At 39.5% G+C, this 19,760-nt stretch overlaps 2 protein-coding genes across 10 annotated transcripts in view; both read right to left on the bottom strand.

Moving 5' to 3' along the window:
• EXOC1 (exocyst complex component 1) overlaps positions 1–361 on the bottom strand; it is a 32,957-nt gene extending 32,596 nt beyond the window's left edge. For 7 of the 9 annotated variants that reach the window (XM_061370576.1, XM_061370596.1, XM_061370605.1 and 4 more), the window contains exon 1: positions 194–360. The gene's annotated coding sequence lies outside the window, so the exon portion shown is untranslated. Of the gene's footprint in view, positions 1–162 lie in introns of all 9 variants that reach the window. The other 2 variants (XM_061370631.1, XM_061370583.1) reach the window with 2 other exon arrangements.
• A 3,427-nt stretch (positions 362–3,788) lies between these two features.
• EXOC1L (exocyst complex component 1 like) lies at positions 3,789–12,613 on the bottom strand. The gene is made up of 3 exons (XM_061370518.1): positions 12,251–12,613; positions 8,397–8,527; positions 3,789–6,673 (listed from the first exon to the last, which is right to left on the bottom strand). Exons 1-3 carry the CDS (start codon positions 12,369–12,371, stop codon positions 6,410–6,412), a joined length of 516 nt encoding a protein of 171 aa, XP_061226502.1. The 5' UTR covers positions 12,372–12,613; the 3' UTR covers positions 3,789–6,409.
• Positions 12,614–19,760: the final 7,147 nt, after the last annotated feature.

Below are 19,760 nucleotides of genomic sequence, written 5' to 3'. Positions count from 1 at the left end.
AAGATTCTACACAGCAATCCGGTAAGACTACTTAATAAGCACTGTTTAGCCTCGCTAAGCGTGTAAACAGGAAAACATGCGATTCCTGCATCCTGCCGGCTTACAGCATGAGAGCACAGACTGCCTGTAACATCCCCGGAAATCAATCAGCCAAAAGATTACCCATTTAAGAGGAAAACTCATTAAGAGTTACTTATAGCACCGGCCGCCTCCCACGGGCCCGTCCGACAGCAGCTTCACGGCCTCCGAGTCCCACAGCAACCGCCCCAGAGACAAGGCTCCGCGCTGCCACCGGCGGGACGCAGCGGCGGCCACTGCTCCACGCCGAGCCCGGCGGCCCCGACACGGGGAGCCGCGCAGCAAAGTGCGTCCAACCGAGCCCCGCGGCAAGCCGCCACAGGCGGGGCAGAGGCTGCCGGGGGCACCTCACTCTCAGCTAGGGGCCAGGGCCGGACGGGAAACAGCAGCGGCTCCAGCTGCGAACACCCAGCACTTAAAGCTGCCCACAACTGCCGCTTCCGCTCACGTGACGCCAGCAGCGAGACTGCAGGCTAGGAAGCCCATCGAGCTCCCGCAGCGCCCTCTTGGGAGAGGATGAGCGTAACGCGAGGCGGGGCCCCGTGGTGTGAAGGCGCAGGGCAGCGGCTCGGGGTTGGGGGTGCTGCAAAGCCTTAGACCGGGCTTTGCGCTATGAGCCCTGAAAGCGGTGCCGAGCCGGCCTGGGCAGTAAAAGCGTGCGATGGGGTTGGGCTGGAACGGTAACACCGAGAACCCCCGAGCTTCTGCGGTGGTGAAAGCACCGCGGAGGTTGTTAGGCAGTGCAGCGAAGGGTGATCCTGCTTCTTTCCCCTCCCTCTGAGCGTGCCTTCCTGAGGCGGCGCCTGCCCGACTCCAGGGTGGGCGCTGCCCGTATGAAGACAGGCTGAGAAAGTTGGGGCTGTTCAGCCTGGAGAAGAGAAGGCTGCGTGGAGACCTCATAGCAGCCTTCCAGTATCTGAAGGGGACCTATAGGGATGCTGGGGAGGGACTCTTCATTAGGGACTGTAGCAACAGGACAAGGAGTAATGGGTTAAAACTTAAACGGGAAATTTAGACTGGATATAAGGAAGATCTTTACTGTAAGGGTGATGAGACACTGGAATGGGCTGCCCAAGGAAGTTGTGAATGCTCCATCCCTGGCCGTGTTCAAGGCCAGGTTGGAGGAGGCCTTGGGTGATACGGTTCAGTGTGAGGTGTCCCTGTCCATGGCAGGGGGGTTGGAACTGGATGATCTTAAGGTCCTTTCCAACCCTAACCATTCTATGATTCTAAGAGCAAAACCAACATCCTTTCAACTTGCATCTGTGTTCTCAGCTGACCTCATGGCAGAGCTGTTATTAAGTCTTGTATCTTCCAGGTGACAAGCATATTCACAAGAGTTGTGGGTATACTGGGGCTTGCAAGATGCATGCAATACATTATAATATGACAGTAGCTTAGGATTTCAAATGACAGTGAAGTCCATCTCTGACTACATGCTTTAATTCGATTTGGTCACAGCACTAATACAACTTCTGTGAAGAACATTCAGATTCTGGCTTTCCTCCTAAGTAGAAGCACCCTTAGAAACTGACAGCCTTTGATGCTAGGGGTAATTCAGAGGGAATCGTTACTCTGTGACTAGCGATCATGAAATTTAGGAGAAATTATGTCCAAACCTGGCTGTAGCTACTGGTACCCACTGCTGAATTCAGTGAGAACTGGAACTACCTTCCAGTTCAAACTTTGCTGTGGTGGAGGTTCCCCACACCATCAATACTTTTAACTCATTTTTAGCGTTATTAATGTAAATTAATATAGTATTTCTTCAGTGCTTGCGTGCACAGTTAAGGCTGAAATCACTGCATGTTACTTGAACTGTTTGATTTATTCATGTTAATACATAAGCATGTATTTAGGGTATGGCTGATAACATGTAGTAGCTGGGCCATGACCGATAAGGAACAACAGAAAATGTCTTTTCCAAGCAATTGTTACACATTCCCAAAATGTAGATTTTTCACATGTAAAACCGTGTTTTCTTCATTTCTGTAAAATTTCTGTAAATTTTTTCCGCTTGGCTGAAGGTATTAAACACAACTGACCAATGGAGTCTTGCTCAATGTACTTCTTTTTTCTGATTTACAAATCAACCTGCCGTATACCTCTACAATATATAATTTATGAGGGCCAAGGTTAAAAGAGAAGTTACAGTTTGGTAATTTCTCAATTCAGCCACAAAATGTAACTGTCTCTGGCTAGATCTATAAAGACTGGACAAGGCAGCCATAAAAGATTGGACAAGGTTTCTTAAAGCTGTGTTATTACTCAAACCTCTCCTAATTTCCTGTATTTAGCTGTTAATTCTGCTAAAGAGAAAAAAAACAAAACCAAATTAAAAAACACAAACAAACAAGCAAACAAAACCCAAAGCAAAATGTAGTTTGTTAACACTAAAATGAGTTTACACGTGTTAAAACTGACACGATGACATGTTCCAGGATGCACTGTGACATTTACTCCCCTCCTATTTCAACTTCCCACAGATGCTCCTTAGAAAGGGCCTTTGATCTTCCAATAGTGACTTTAAATCATGACAAAATATTCTTAAAATATATATTACAAATAATGCAATATAATCCTCAGCTTTACTGGAAGAAGATAGATTTATATGTTGAAAGTGACTGAAGGTATTGCGGAACAGGTAATGACAGGTAAATAACAGAAAAAGTGGTATAGGTTTTCACTGAGAAGAGGTGGGTTACTGTATGTGTGACTGTGAAGTATGAAGGAGAAAAATGAGAACTAATCAGCAGGTACAGTCCAGAACAGCCTCCCTGCTCTGTTTCGCTTCCAAAATTGTTTTTAAAATTCTGCATTGATCTGTATTTGCTTAATTTAAGATGCTGGAAAAGATTGGTTATCCATGAATGATAAACACAAGAAAAGAGTCCTGGTTTAAATATAAGGTCACGAGTCTTAGGTGGTGAAAATTATCTTAAATCCATGAATTCCAATGGAATGTAACCAGTGTATTTTTTATGGATATGGGAATCTCTTATCTGAATAATGATGTTAAATGTTTTTTCTAGCATGGAGCTACAGCAAACTGATGTATTTTTTATAGAGTGAGACAAATACAGTATTGATAGATGCTACATACAAAATATTCTCAAATTCTTTTGTCATAAGTTTCCCCATGTTCTTAATTCTGATGTTGGTTAAAGCGTTTAAAAAAAAATACACTTAGGAAAACAAACATCATCAGTCTCTTATGACAGCTACTAGTCTCTTTCTGCCTCTTAAATGAGTGAGCACAGAGTTCTGTTTGCTCATTATCACTCTTCCTCATTTTAAGGATGCCTATTTTTACTTTTCTATGGAACAGATACAGCTGATAAAAATTTCTGACTTCTGAAGAAAGTCCCAATTATATCCACAATCTCAAGTATCAGTTCACTCCATCATTTAGTTGAAACCTTCTATAAGATTGCTACAAATACATTTGTGATAATCCTTCTGTAAGTTTTCTCCTGTTCAGTTTTGGAGAAGTCTTTCAGGAGTAGCAGATGAATCACCATATACTGTATTTCAAACTACATTCTGTGTATCCAGTGTCAGGAAATGTGATGTAGAAAACAATTCTTTATTAATTGAAAGATGGGCTATTTAGCCTGTCAGGTCTTTTCCATTTGTAATTTAGAGTACTCTCCATGTCCTGTGCTGCTGTTGCACTGTATGAAATGAGTCTACTGCACCTCAGGACAAAGACTTTCCATAGCACAATCAGACCAGTCAGCAATTACATAGTGTCTTGGTATGTGACATCTTACAAAGAACTGTGTAAATGTAAGAAGGCTCTAGACTAGGTCCACGAAGATCATTTAAAGTGTTTTTTCTTCTGATAATAACTTAAATAATTCACGTGGACAATGTCCCTTTTTCTCCTTTTGTTTAGTCTAAGCACTTAGTGAAGAATGTCTGAAATGTTATGTTATCAATGCCAAACAGGTTTTAATTGTGTATTATTCCACATAAAATGCAGTATTATTTATCTTTTAATACAGTCAGTTTAATGTTTATACAATACAAGAGTAGAAATATACAAACTACTAATGCAAGTCTGTTAAATAAGGTTGAACGTTACAGCCATTTTTAGCTTATCAGTTTCTAATACAATACAATTTCTGGTCAGGAATTCACTATACTTTACTTCAAAAGAATGCTCTGAAGTGCTTATCATTAGAAGGTCTGTGCTTTTATTTCAAGATGAACGATGGAAGCTCTTCAACACAGAAACTATTTCCTTGTGACTATTAAGCACATTAGAGAAAACATTGTGACCTCTAAAGTTAGTACATCACCCAAACACGACAATGTATAATAGATAACAGTAGTCTAAATTATGCTTGCTATTGAAGATGGTTTTGTGGAACCTCGTTGTTGGGCAAATACTTCTTATAGTTACGGGTCAAATGTTACAACACAGATACTTGCGCTGTATTATCCCACAGACATGCCATAAAGAGCAACTGCATTACATAAACAATTACTATAAATACAGTCCTTCTCTCTAACAATATTTAGGTGGCAAATATAAGACTTCAGTCTCTACAAAAACCAGAATATATGTGTTACCCACATAAACTGCCCTCACAATTGTCAAGATATACATGATTACTCAGATTTGGGTTAGAACAAATGTAATTTACAACCTATGCCTAGAATAAACATATAGTTTCTGAAGATCAGCTAATCAAGGTATGGCCTTTCCTATATACAATCAATAGGATAACTTTTAAAAATTAAAGTAAAAAGCTGTACATTTTATACAGTTTTTCAAATATATTCTCAGTTACTTGATATTATTTTTATTTTGAATCCATTTATGTAAATGTTTTCAAAGGAGGGAGTTCACATGGAAGACAACAGTGAAATACAAGTCACAGTACCCTTGTGCGCCTGTTCCATTTTACAGGTGGCAGGTACTGAGCAAGGACATTAACCAGCTTGAGACTTCCTAGGAGCTATTTACGTCAGTCAGCTTTAGGTGTGTAGCTGGTTTACTCCACAGTTAGTCTTCCTATTCTCGTTGCTACCAAAAGAGAAATCAAATTTTCTCCTGCAGTATGTTCTCACCAGAAGCTTCTCTGAATGACCTTCTGGGTTGGCATTTCTTAATGGAGTATGCAAAGAGCAGCCAACTAGCTTAGCTGACTGACTCTTGGCAGTATATTTGTGCTTCTTACTGTCAAAATCGCTCCTCTTCAGCTCTTGCTCTATACAGCTTTAATTCATCCTGTTTCTACTGTGATATACTGTCACAAGTCCAGCCCTCATTTTTTGTTAAGGGTGAGACATTCCAAACCACTCAGTAGGCTCCACCCCATGTTAAATGTAACTCGTAAGTACTAACACACATTTAAGTAGCGCACTGAATATACTAACACATAGCTAGAAGCTGGACAAAATTACTCTCAGTTTTATGAATTTTTAAAAGTCTATCACTTGTCTACAAAGTAACTGTAGTAGTCAACAACTACTGTTTACATAGTATTTTGTTAACTCTTTGTTCAGAGTTAGAGACATAACAATTTCTGTTCTCTTAACCAGGCCTGTTCATATACATAAGCAATGAAGTGCAAGAAAGATGTTAATGATACAAAAGAAAAGAAGTTTCAAAAGGTCTGACAAAGAAAGCAATTCTCCATAAGAAATCCCCTTTCTGTTTCTAAGACAGTATCTTAAATAATGGGAAGACCAAAGGGAGTACTTAAAGTTGAGGGAAAATAATGTAAGTGCACAGGTGAGAAGTTGGTCCCATGGTACCTGAATGCAAAACTGCAATTCATCAGAATGAGGGTTTGATTCTTGTACTGATGCAGGTGTGATCCCTTTAACAGAGTTCTATATTTATATCTTACATTTATATCTACATTTATATTCCATTTGAAAATGGAAATGTGCATCATTCTTATACAGAACTAATTTGGTTGCTTTCTTGTATCTACTTCCACAACATAAATTAACTGTTAATGCTGCTAATGCTTTAAAAATATTTCAGGCTATTAATGAAAGATAGTTTATACCCCCATGAACATGTGAGAAAATGCTGACTTCTACTTACATAAGCAATCACCACTGACTATGAAAATTACTGGTTCTATGTTGAAAGTCTCATATATTTGTAAGTATTTGCCAGAGCGAGGCCCTCCTAATATATATAAATGAATGGACAATCATTTATGTAAAAAGTATGTTCCAATTGTTACTTATATGTTAAATTATAAAGCAGATACTGCATATCACTTACTATCTTTTTGATCAGATGATTTATGAAATGCTGGTCAGTGAAAGTCAACCAGTTGCCTTAATGTTAGAAAATGCATCTTTAGGACAAAGGACACAGGGAGAGACACAAAAGGTTGGAAGCATAGAAGCATATCCTCATAAGTACCAAGCAATCCCTATTGTTTGATGACCATATTGAATCATCATTTAGGTAGGTGTCATCAAAGTTCACAATCTTCAAGTCCTTCTTAAGGTAAATTTCATTGAGTTTGTTCAGCGTTCGAGCAAAGGTATATTTAGACGCACAACTATATGCTTCCAGGTTGTAGACTTTGTGGAAGTGCATATCAAAATATGGATTATCCTGAAGAAATGGAGACAGAATGAAATTACAGGTGTTAGAATGGCAATCAGCTGTTGTTCTCTGCCCAGCTACCTTCAGAGCTTTTTCTCCTTTTGATTTTCTCCATTTGAAAAGGACTTTGCCTACTTGTCCTATTGATACTAAAGGATCATTTAAAACTTCAGAGTGGCAATTTATAATTAGCTGCAATTCTTTGCCATTAGGAGTTTTGCCTGAGTAGAACTTTCAGAGTTTGGCCAAGCAGTATGCTGCACTTTATTTGGATTATAAAATCTTGTTTTGAAATGAACCAATTTGTCATGTTGCCTAAAACACACTATATGAAAAGCACTTGCCTTGGACTATAACAACATCTGCCTGTCAGAAGAAGAATATTGATTGCCCTTCCTGCCAAAATAGTAATTCTCTGCCCTTTCTGGCTCTGGCACAATTAATCCTAGCAGCAGCTCACTTCTGTTAAACTCTATGGATATGAAAAACTATTATGAATATTTATAGCAGAGTTAATCACTGCATAATTATGAGTTTGAGGTTCATTTATGCTTTTCTTTAACTAGAAATGAGACAGATTTTGATCATATCAGTTGAGGGAGGCTGATTCATCTCTGAAGGATATTTTAGCACAACACTTCAGAAAAAAGCTAAAGTAAATTCGTGCAAGCAAGTGGTAAGGAAACTCTGGCTGCCTTGGCTGGGGAAGGGATGGCAACATATCCAGAAGCAAGATAACTTGGAGAGGGGATGTGAAGTATTATTAGTTTTGGCTTCCCTCCAACCTTGGCTTAAACTACAAAGAGCTCACAGGATGCAGGGATACTCTGAAGCTGAGCTCACCTCCTCCATCTCCCAGGTTCCTAGTTTTAGGCTTGAGAGTGATGTGCATATTGTGCGTAGGACAGAATAAGAACAACCACAGTTTGTCATTCTCCTTGGAACAAGGCTCTGAAACCTCTCCTGGGGGCTCTTGGTTTCTCTTTCACTAGCATCATATAATCTAACTTCTACTTTATGCTTGTTTGAAAGCACTTTGAAAGGGAAAAAGGTAATTTTATTTTTTTTCCTGGACGACATTTATTATGCATGGACAACCATTAAAATGACTTCTCATACATGCAGTAAGATATTCTCCTCAGCGTATTCTTCTATCTTTTGTAAAATAGGATTTAATTCTACTTTTGGTGTTCTGTAATGTACTACTGCATCCCCATTTTTCCTTTCTGCACTTTTATCTGAGAGATGAGGACTTTTTTAGCAGTAAGATCAGCCCCATCTAGCCAAAGCAGTTTCATATTTACACACACAAATATACAAATATTTAATTGATCCAAGTATTGTGAGATTAAGCTATGTGAAAGAGGCACTGTTTCGTGCACTGCTATGCCAAACAGTGCACTTTTGTGATGTTGATTTTCTCACACAGATAACCAATTCATACAGTCAAATGACAGGATAATAACCTTCATAAAAATATTAAGCAAAGCTTTGTTTTCAAGCACACATTAAAATCTATGGGATTAACTCCAATTTACACTGTGATGTGTAAATGTGATGTGGAGCCTCTCATAGGCAATAAAGCCGAAATTCTGTGAAGGTTTGATTTATTTTGGTTTATACATTACTTTTTCATACAATGTGTTTTAATTGCATTTTAATATTGTATCCCAAATTGCAACACAAGAAAAGTATACATTATTATATGTATTTAATAATATATAACACTTACAGTGTCTGCTTCTTTTCCATCAATCATCTCCAGATCTTTCAAAAACCATTTTTCAAGTATTTCATATTTCTCCTCTAGATCCACTCGCAAGTGTTTAACCATACATATTTCTACTTCTTCACTTTTAGTCACTGAAAGAAAAAAAACAGTTTAGATATGCAAGCAAGTACTTCCCAAAAGTTCTGGTAAGAAAAGACTCAATCATGCTACATTTTAGATAATAACTTAAATAATGATGTACAGCGCTGCATAGGGTTAATCTGGATTTAGTAGTTTTATTTTGCCCAAGTAGTAGGAAAACCACCACTTTCTCAGTCTGTGCAACCTGTCAGCTTTTAGTAGATTCAGGATTTACCTTGTTCATCATAGAATCATAGAATAAATCATAGAATAAATCATAGAATGGCTTGGGTTGGACAGGACCTTAAGATCATCTGATTCCAACCTCCCTGCCATGTGTAGAGATGCCTCACCCTAGATCATATTGCACAAGGCTCTGTACAACCTGGCCTTGAACACTGACAGGGATGGAGCATTTACCACTTCTTTGGGCAACCCATTCCAGTGCCTCACTGCCCTCACAATGAAGAACTTCTCCTCATATCTAACCTGAACTTCCCCTGTTTTAAGTTTAAAGCCATTACTCCTTGTCCTATCACTATAGTCTCTGATGAAGAGTCCCTGTGAAAAGAGAATTTTGTCTGTGCAAAGCCTTTCATCTGAATTCACAAGACACAAGACACATTCACAGCCCAATGACAGCGTAATTCTGGCCTTGGATCAGTATGGATAATCCACTTCTACTTACTTCAAGGGCAATCTTTTGGGATGCTGGACTCCAACCAAAAAACTGTAGAACTGCTACCAGAGCTCTGTATTTACATGACTGGTGCTATACTTTTCATTCCATGGATGAAGTTCTCTTACTTTTTTGAAAAAGCCATTACTTTTTCAAAGCAAAATTTTCATTTCCCTATAAAATATGTAAGTAGGCCATTTAAGAAAAACAACATCAAAAACATTTCTTAAAGCTTTGAGTTGTCCAGTGTTATCTTTGCAGAATTCACTATTTTCTGACTTAGGCAGGACATGAGAGTAAAAAAAGCCCCAAGACACTATTTGCAATAACTACCATTATTAATTGATTACACTGAGTACTGTGTAGGAGACTGGATTTCTGTAATACACGATAATAAGAGTGAAAAGCACCGGAGCCTGAACAATTTCCTGCACATCCAGCATGACGGCTGGAGGGCAGGCCACTTCCCCCCAGCCATCCAATAACTTAAAGTAAGGGCAAGATGTCACCTATGTCTGGCAGGATCGTTTCAACATCACAGCATGAGGGTACAGATACAGGAGCAAAATTCTTCTATTTCCAAATCCTTCCTGAATTTTTTTAAAAACTACCATGAAACGTAACTAATTTTATCTTATTCCTGTTAAAACGTCTCTTACCTGTTTATAAGAAAGTTGTTATTAAATAAAGACAAACAAAAGATAGATGCTGGAGATATGCCTTATTTCCATTGCAAATAAAAACAGTGGAAAATATATGAATTTATTATAATTTCTCTCAGCCTATAGCTTTCCCGCCTGGGAAATACAAATCACTGTCACTTTCTCTCCTGGTCCTATCAGACATAGCTTCTCAATGATTTTTAACCTGAGGATCACCACTGTGTAGTCTTCTGTGGAGAAGTTACAATGGTTTCTATTTGCAAGCAAACCTAGTAGGGTAATATTAGAAAGTTCTCTTCATAGTTTTAGTTTCTACCATTTTGTTTGCTTGCTTGTGAAGGAATATGTTGTCTCCCTCAGAGTTAAAGCAAAAGGAAGCAAGCCCAAGCCCAAGAGTCCCCACTCCTGCTGGAAATACAAGGGGATGTCCTAGGGGCCCCTAGGTCCCACATGCTGCCACTTCTCTACCCCTCAGCTAGCAGCAGAAATCGTATGACAGAAGGACAGAGCACAGATGTGTTAGCAGCAGTGAAACCAGGAGTGTGTCCTTCCCAGTGGTGAAACTTGGGTGGACTATTCTTAACAACAACAGCAACAAAATATTCCTGACTTTCCCTGCATTTTACATATTGCTTGATCTTCACTCAGTTAATAGAATTAAAGACAATGTAATTTTTTCATATAGAACATAAGCTGAGATCAGCTGCTTCAGTTCTATTAAACTCTGAAAACTTTTGTTAGGGAGGGTTGGTATTGCAATGCCTTCACAGAGCACCAACATTTCTTAAGGTCTTTCATGGACTGAACACCTTTTTCAGAGTCTCTGTTGGACTACATGATGTTAACCTTATCATTCTTCTCAGGCACACCAATAATGGGTTGTGAAAATCCCAGAATGTGGTTGCATTTCCACTTTAAATGCTTCCAGTGTTTATAAAACTGTTTAAAGAAAGTCTTCGTGAAAGAACTGGGACTTGCTAAGGGGAAGAGGAAGGGACATAATCTTGGAAGGGACATAACCTTGGACAAAAATAATCTTGAACAAAAATATGATTGTTCAATTATCCACAGTAAGATTCTGTTGTAGCATAGATTTCAAAAGGCACAGACTTCTAATTTTGCCTATGGTAATCTGAACTCAACAAGCATAGACTGAGGTTGCATTGCAGGGATAAGATTTTAGATAATGTGTTTTGCTCCTACAGAATCACAGCAGACTGCAGCAGCTAGCTGGCAGCTGGATGCAACCCATCTTTCAGAATCGAATTTCCACTCTAGTCACCACTTACTTGACTATGCCTCAATATATTAAGAGACTTTGATACTGGATACTGGAGACATCCCACTCTTAATACTCTATAGAAATATTCCTTCATGTTTCAGGGACTTCCAATCAGTTGATCTGAGTAAGAGCTTTCTTTAATGACTTGTTCTACTCTACCTTAGTAAGAGTTTTTAGTAAAGTTTTTAAAGGTATGTAATGTTATTTCTCCTCTTTGGGTGCTTGATAATGGCGAAATGGCTATCTACCATATGCAACTAAACATATTTCTACCAGATAGTTTTAAAAACTATGAACCAGGTTGGTGTTTCTGTACATTTAGAAGCTTTAAGACATTCAGGAATCAATTTCTAACAGCTCTAAAATACAAAGTCTATTAAAATTACATGTGCACGGGGAACATGGCTTGCTCGGAATTTCCAGTAATCTGTGAAACAATTTAAACTTTCTGAAGACTTCAGACTTTTTAGAAAGATAATGATAACAGAATACAGTTGACATCATCCCATATTGGATGTTAACCCAATCTATGTCTCAAATACATAGGTTATTTCTATCTATATATATTTTGAACCTGAAGACGAAACAGACTGAAAAGAAGCATTTGCATCAACCTACCTACTTAGGGATGAGAGCACCTCTCTTTTTTATCATCTTTCAGTGTTGTGAAGTAAAAGACAAATAAGCTTTTCTAAAACTTTGTTCTAAAAACGTTTTGAAAGATATATTTGAAATTAAATTTAAGTAGACAGATAAGTAAGTTTATCACAGCAATCTTGTTTCACTCACAGCTCGTGCCAATTGTTAATTCAGATGTGTATTTATTTAAACCACGAGTCTAATTTATTGTTCCTGGACTAACTGGGACAATATGTGTGACATTAGACCAAGACAAGGAATGGTGCAGAAGCTCTAGAAGTCACAAATGTTTTCCGCAATGTTAATGTATGGTTATGATTTCTTGCGGAAAGCCTAATCAGAACTATAGGAATGGCTTGCTCGTGTAGCAGCAGACCGGGCATCCTCTCACAACCCGCACCCCTGCCGCTGCACCCTCCTGTCGCAAACCAGCTGGTTCTCGCTGGGTGCCCTTGCTCCGCCGCCCCGGTACCTGCGGCGCACAGGTAGCAGCGCCCGGCGCCCGAGCCCTCCACCTCGATGAATTCCTGTAGCCGCCGCCGCCGAGGCCCGAACAGTCTCTTCGCCAGGTCCTCCTTCACCAGCGAGGACATCGCTCCCCTTTCCTCTTCCCTTCCCGCTGTAGCGGCTTAGCGGCGGGTACCGGCCCCCCGCGCCCCGCAGCCGCCGGCCCGCACCGGGCTTCGGCGGGGCACCGCGGCGGAGGCTGCCCTCGGGCCGCGCGGGGCCCCCGGCAGCAGGGGAGGCATCGCCAGCTGCGGCCCCGGCGGGTCCACCCGCTCCCTCCCTGCCAGCCCTCCCCGCCGCCGGGGACAGCCGCCGTTAAGGCTCCTCTCGCCGGCGCGGGGAAAGGCAGGGCGGCGGATCTCCCCGCCCCACGTGTGCCCGCCCGCCTCCCCGTGCAGGAGGGACTGCCCCGGCGAGGCGCAACCCGCGCAGGGGGGACGGAGCTGCCTCGGCTGCCCCGTAGGTACCGGGACGGCAGAGGGACTGAGGAAGGGGTTCCGACGGCAGCGGCGGGAGGTACTGCCGTTGGGACGGGGCCAGGTCCCTGCTGAGGGGGGAGAACGAGCAAGGAAAACCACGAGGCAATGGCACTGAAGGCAGTTTGTCGAGAAAACAGTTGACAATTAGTGCAATTCTTTTCATCAGTAAGTGAAAGAGTGAATAGTTTATAAAAGGCCTTAGACAGCCGTATGGTGGTTACTGCTGTTAACTACACTAACAGCTTTATGTCTATTAATAGTGTTAAGGGGAAACTTACTTTATGCCACTCCTTATAAACAGCAAATAAACTCACCTCCACACAACAGGAGCCCTCAGGGAGACAGTGTGGCCAGGGGACCAGAGGAAACCACCATCCTCAGCATGTCAATATATGTGAGGGGTCTTTTACAGCAGACATGAGTATATTTGCAGAAACTTTGGTTGCTCATGCCACTCTGCAAATGTGTGTGTCTTTTCCCTTTGGACTAATTTCTGACTGCTTATAGCAGTTGGATGCTCTCTTCTAATTCTTATGCTCCAGCCTATGACATCTAAACACCCTACTGAGATTTTCATTCTTACAGTCTTGATGCAACTTAGAAAGGAATCTAACCTTAGAATGAAATTGAGTGCTGAAGTAAAGATTTAGAAGAGGTAAAAATCTGAAGATATAAAACACCAAATTGTTTTGGGGTTTTGCTTTACGATATTATTAGACTAATTTAGTGCCATAGGTCTACATGGTGCTTTTGCCATTGTGAAGCAAAATGGAATCAAGTAGAATGATGTTGGCGTAGAATTAGGGAGGATAGTCCTCTATGATACTGAGAATACTAGTTAGATGAGTGGAAAAGGGATTGAAAAGAAACCAGAAGGGTTTGGCTTATTCTGCTTCATTTTGGTCTCCAGTGTTTGGAAACACAGTTGTAATCCTGCTTTGGGAAAGTAAAGTTACTCTAAATTCCAGGATTTGTATATATCTCACTAAGGACAAATTTCTTCTCCTAGCTTTAAATGCTTATTTTAGGAAACAAGCATGATACTTAGGTCCAAACTGAGACAACTGTATGCTAAGAAAGAACCTTGGTATGAATAACTTCCACTGGAGAGCTAAGGCTCAGGGGTGCCCACACCCCTGCCCACAACCTTAGTGACCTGCCAACGCCTTCAGTATGGGACTGATGCACAAAGTGGCTTGCAGGTCACAGTCCCTCTTTTACTGGCAACCTTTGGCAGAATTGTCAAGGCCCATGCCCCAGACTTCAATTTGTCACCACCACTGTTAATAGTGTCATGGTTGGAGGTTTCAGTGCCAGAGTCCTCATGAGGGAGCTGATTCTGACTCATCCAGTTCATAGCTCATGTTGCATCAGAAAAAGTCTTTCAGCTGAGTTTTTCCCTTGTGAAAGATTTGGCTGGTACTGGAGAAACTGCCTACATTGTGAGTGAAGCCCCACTGATGTCTGGGAAGTGGTGGAGCTGAGACAAGAGTGGTGCGTAGCTCTGGTCTTTCTTGGGTTCGATTTCTATTTTTCATAGTTTGATCAAACTGTAAGTCATCCTGCTTCAGGTTTCACAAGAGAGAGTTTTGATTTATTAATACTCTTAGGCTTTTTGTCTCTTTTTATATTCTTGCATATTAATATTGTGCCACTCTGGTCAGCAGTACATGGTTAGTAGAAATTTGTATATTAACAGAACTTTACACTGAAAGCCATGTCTGGGCTTTAGGGCTGTGTAGCTGCTCTCAGAGCAGGAGTGATGAATGTTCTGCTGCTCCTTTGCCTCCTACCTTCTGTCCGTGCCTACTTAGGTATGGAAAAAGTGTAGCCTACACACTGCCATGAGCACCTGCTGTACAGGCTGGATAACTGTGAGGCTCATGGCAAACACATTCATAAATATCTGTGTAATATGTCCCAAACCATGTACTCTTAAAGCACAGACACAGATACATTGCAGTTATCACTTTTGGAAATCTTGAGAAAGGGGCAAAAGTTTTTGATAATTTGGATAATAATTTTAACATTTCTAAACACTTAAATATTAAGTATTTCTACTTGTTAGATGAAGCTATCAAGAAAACCCCAACAAAACAAATCCCCAAACCTCAAAACCCCTCAAAACCAAAACCCTGCTGTATAGACTTTGGCAAAAGATGCTTCTGGATTCATTTCTGAGCTGTTGTGTATGCAGACTTGCTCAGAGGATCCTATTCTGTGATGGAACTGTTTTCTTCATAGCACCTCTCAAATCAAATTATATTTCAAAAAGTATTATATAGATTAAATTACTTGTGCAATATCTTTTAATGCAGTCTCAAATGCTACATTAAACAACCACTCTAAATATATACGTGGAAAGGTACAATGGTGATTTTAACACTGAATGTTTTAATAAGAAACAGAAAACCATCATTGACTACTGCTCTTGATTGTTTTGATTCGTTATTTACCCATCCTCTGTTAGAAAGCATCAGGACAGTTTTGCTGCAGCTGGTATCAGGATAATCAGGATATCTGTAGTGTTTTGGATAATGCCCATAAACATTTTTTTCTCCATGTCTACCCTATTCTTGATAGTGTTTTCTCCCCCACTAGGTTTCAGTGGGGAGAAACGAACATTCCACTTTGGAGGTGACTCAGAAAATAATTTTTTTCTTCTCTATTTCTCTACTATTTTTCCGACTTGGGTGGACTGGAAATAAGGCTGGAATAAAGGGTTGTCAAGAACTGGAACAGGCTGCCCAGGGAAGTGGTGGAGTCACCATCCCTGGAGATATTTGAAAGACCTGTAAATGTGGCATTCAGGAATATGGCTTAGTGGTGGATTTGAAGTGCTAACTTAACACTTGGATTGGGTGATCTTAAATGTCTTTTCCAATGGAAATCATTCTAAGATTATATGATTCTTATTGCTGGCATTATTATTGCTGAACAGAAAAAGAAACAGTTTCCTAGAAGCTGAGTGGATGTCTTGAGCAGTGCAATTGCAGATCCACCTGAGCTGTGATACTGTAAGCCCAAATCCTAACATTTCATAACTGAAAGCCAGCAGTTGGGCAGTTGTCCAGACAGCAAGGACACACTGTGGACTGGGGTTAACTTCCTATTCTAGCATCCAGCACCCTGGCCAACTGTCCTTACCTCAGCTATTCCTGCCCATGGATGTGGGTTGTATAGACATAAACCAGAACAAACTAAACTCCTGGCTACCAGGGCCGCAAACAAATTTAAATCCAAATTTAACTAGGATTTACCTGTAAATGCTCACATAGATGAGTCACAGATGATTGTGAAAGTTGCACAACCCCTAATTCAGGCTCACAGCGGTCTAGAAAGGAAGATCAAAGGTCTACGACATGAACTAGTCACCAGGTGAGTGTCTTAGACTTTTTTTTATACCTTGTTTTTGCAAACTTTTCACATGTCCAAATACAGTTTTCCGTACTGCGCCCAGGACAGTAACTTTTGTAGCTGTAGTAGAAGGTCCTAAAAGGATAAATCTCTCTAATCCTTATTGTTCCTCATTACACTGTTTCTCAGTAACACTGTTCTGGTAACAATCAATTTGCCAGCTTTAGGAGCAATATTTACGATAGGTCCCTATACTCCTTTGGATCTGCTAATCTGCATTAGTATATACATGTACCTGATTACCTGGGGCTTGATCCAAACCCCATTAAGTCAGTAACAAAATTTCCTTTGATTCTGGTGGACTTCAGAGTAGTCATTACTGTCACAGTAAAACGGTCTCCATGTTTAGGTGGGACTTCGCTGTGTTCTACGTGTTGAAGCCTTCCATAAGATGTACATTTGATCTGTCTCTCAAACTCTTGGCAAGAAGCCCACTGTTATAAAGCAGTGCTCTCTAGAAGCATCTTTTCCATTGCTCCTTGATTGACCATGTTACTGCATAAAAGGTAGGAAAATGCAACATTCAGAATAATCTCACAGAGCTGCAAACGATCTCTGTAGTCTGAAAAGCACAACTGATCATTTTGTTTAAATTAGATGCTACTCCCAGTAGCTGTTTCTGTTTGAGGTTTCAGCCAGGTTTTCTCTGATAACACTTAGTTTACTGCCTGTAAGTGTTCTTCACAGCTTAGGCCTCAAGACCATGTTTTTAACATCACCCATTAGATTTTAGAATATAAACTAGAAATCATATAATGAAAACCAATGATCTGGCTGTATAGAGAGTTTTACAAAGGAAATTAATTCACCACCTGTTTTTCCCCCACTTGTTACTGATGACTTACTTTTCTCAGTCCTCTTTTCCCACTGACATATAGATGATCTGACTCCTAGATGCGGCGAGTTATTCACGTTTTGATAGCTATGACAATAGAATTAGATCCCTGTGCAATGAACCATAAATCTAGTTAAGTTTTACTGAAAACTGTCAGGAGCAGCAGAGATAACAGTGTTTTGTGCAGAAGTGCTATTCAGTGAGATATAGCTTGAGTCACTCAGTTTTAAAATAGAAGCATGGAAATACATGCTGAGGAAGACATCAGTTGAATAAAATGTTTTTGTAGCACTACTTTTCTCATAAATTCCTTCTGGGATGCCATTAAAAGTCTTGTACCACCCTTATAATACATGGGTGCTCAAACAGAAGATGACTTCAGATCTCATCAGTTTTGGTAAAGAACACTGAAACCCAAATATAAGTGTTTTCTCTAATGGTATGATGTAATTGCTCAGTTTAAAAAGAGTAGCACTTTTCTGTTTTCTTGGATGAAAGAAGACAAAAGAGTTTACTTGAGATTTTATTTAACTGAAGCTCAAATTTGTCTATTTTATATCGAGTATATACTGGTTTATCATTTCCAAAATATAAACATGACCATCACTGGCATAAATGATGCCACACCATGCCAACATCCCATCCAAAGCTTTCCTTTCCACAGAAAATACGTACTTGTTCTTTGTAGAATAGTAACCAGATGCTGGTTTATGGATGAAATTTAGAAGCATATTTTGAAACATAACACGCAAGTGAGAAGTATCTAATTCTCCTGTGCAGAAGGTACACGTGTTGAGATTTACACATATATGAGCTGAAAATTAGGGTGTTAAGTAAGTTTATTTATATAATAAGAGTTTAGGTTCCTGTTCAGCAAAGCTCAAAATAATGCATTGATGAATTAGAGCCACATTTAATTAGCATCATAAAACCCTGGAAAGATGAATTCAGCATCTTGTTATTCAAATATAACCCATTCACTGTTGCAGAGTTTTCTTTGTGGAGGCAAACCCCTAAAGACAGTAGTAAAGTAAAAAAAAAAAAAAAAAAAAAGTAGTAAAATTGGAAGTTAAACAAAACCAAGTGACTTTCTAGGCATACAGATGGCTGTTGATCTCCCAACAGCTGGAAGCTTTTGAAAGCTTAGCTCAGGATTCTGACAGCTGTGTTTAAAACAATAACTCTTGGTGTTGTGTTTTATAAAAATACAGGGGAAAAAAACAACAGTGTAGAGTTACATTGGCCAAGAAGCCATGAAGTATCTTGATAATCACATTTGAAGCAGATTAGGTTCTGATGTCAGTAAAACTGCCCTTTTATGTTCCCATTTGCTCATAATTTTTTTGAATAAACGCAGTTTTTTTTCAAGAGTTACCCCAGGCAACTTTAACAGATTCTCTGTCAAGAGCCTCTTCATGCTTTTTAATAATGATTTTCATCTCTAATTCTATAGTCTCTAGTAATAAATTTCATTTGTCTTGGCACAAGAACTATTCTCTTCCCTCGTGAAAATTGAACATTATTATTAATGTAGATAGTCAATTACTTCAGATTAATGTGGATTTATATTTAAAATCAATACATCAACGTCATGCAAAGCACTCTTAAAACATTATAAACTTCTGCTGGAGATCTAATCCATTTTTAAAAAATTCATAAGGAGTCAGGAATCTATACGACTGCATAATTTGTATGGATTTTGTATTTAGGGGATGAGCACATGGTTGACAGTTGTGAGGCTTAAAATATGTTTTATTTCATATAGATCTTTGTAAGTTCTTCTTCTGTCAGTTACTCAAAAAGGTTAATGTCAAATACATTTAGAGAAGAAATAAAACATAAAAAGTTTGAGAGTGGATTTAATTCATCATGGGAAGACAGTACGGGACTGGTGGACACATCTTCAAACACTTTCAAAGGTTGCTGGCATTGTCAAAGAGTAATTCTAGTCAATTATAAAATACTTTTATATTCAGTATAAGAATAATTAACTGAAATGTAATGACCTAGCTTTTGCACATTATGTGATCTGATCTTAAACTAGTTTCTGTCTTCCTCTTCATGGAGCAGGGTTTGTTGTAAAGAAGGCAAATGGCCATTCTGCACTGTCCAGTTTGGTTAAGAGTTAGACACGGCAGAAACTACTCAAAGCTGAAACTACTCACAAGACTAGGAGGTCATTCGTCTTTCTCAAGGCAGGATCAACCCAATCTAGCTCATTTGTCTGGTCTACTCTTAATCAGAGCCACAACTCCTATAGTGGTTATCAAGTCTTGTATCTTGTATACAAACCACAGCACTTACAAAATTCTAATACCCTCCTGTTTGCATTCCTCACCTGACATCCTTAGGGCTCTCTGAGTGCATAAAATTAACTTGATTTGATGCAGGGCATTTGAATAACAGAGCAGGTGTTCAGGCAAACTTCTGCTTTTTTTGGCTTGGAAAATCCTTAACATTTTCTGAGAAAAACTTGGATTCGTTATGTTTTTTTCTTGGTCTTTATGAAATTCTTACATTTTCAACCCATAATTGAAAAAAGACCCCGAACCATATTACATATTAGTGTAAGTTCAGTAAAATAAAACTACAAGGTTCTTCATTTTTTTTCTTTCCTAAATTTTAAGTTAGAACTAGAAAATATTGCACAAAGATGGAAAAAGTGTGGGTCAACCTCTTTTTGTCTCTGCCAGACTTCAATTCATAATGTAGATTACATTTGCGTCATCTGTTCGCTATTGCCT

The sequence above is a fragment of the Neopsephotus bourkii genome, unplaced genomic scaffold (genome assembly GCF_033783945.1).
Source record: "Neopsephotus bourkii isolate Nb327-2 ecotype Australia unplaced genomic scaffold, CSIRO-AGI_Nbou_v1 NB_168, whole genome shotgun sequence".
NCBI classification, from domain to species: Eukaryota; Metazoa; Chordata; class Aves; order Psittaciformes; family Psittacidae; genus Neopsephotus; species Neopsephotus bourkii.
This window is presented reverse-complemented; position numbering and strand designations above follow the sequence as displayed.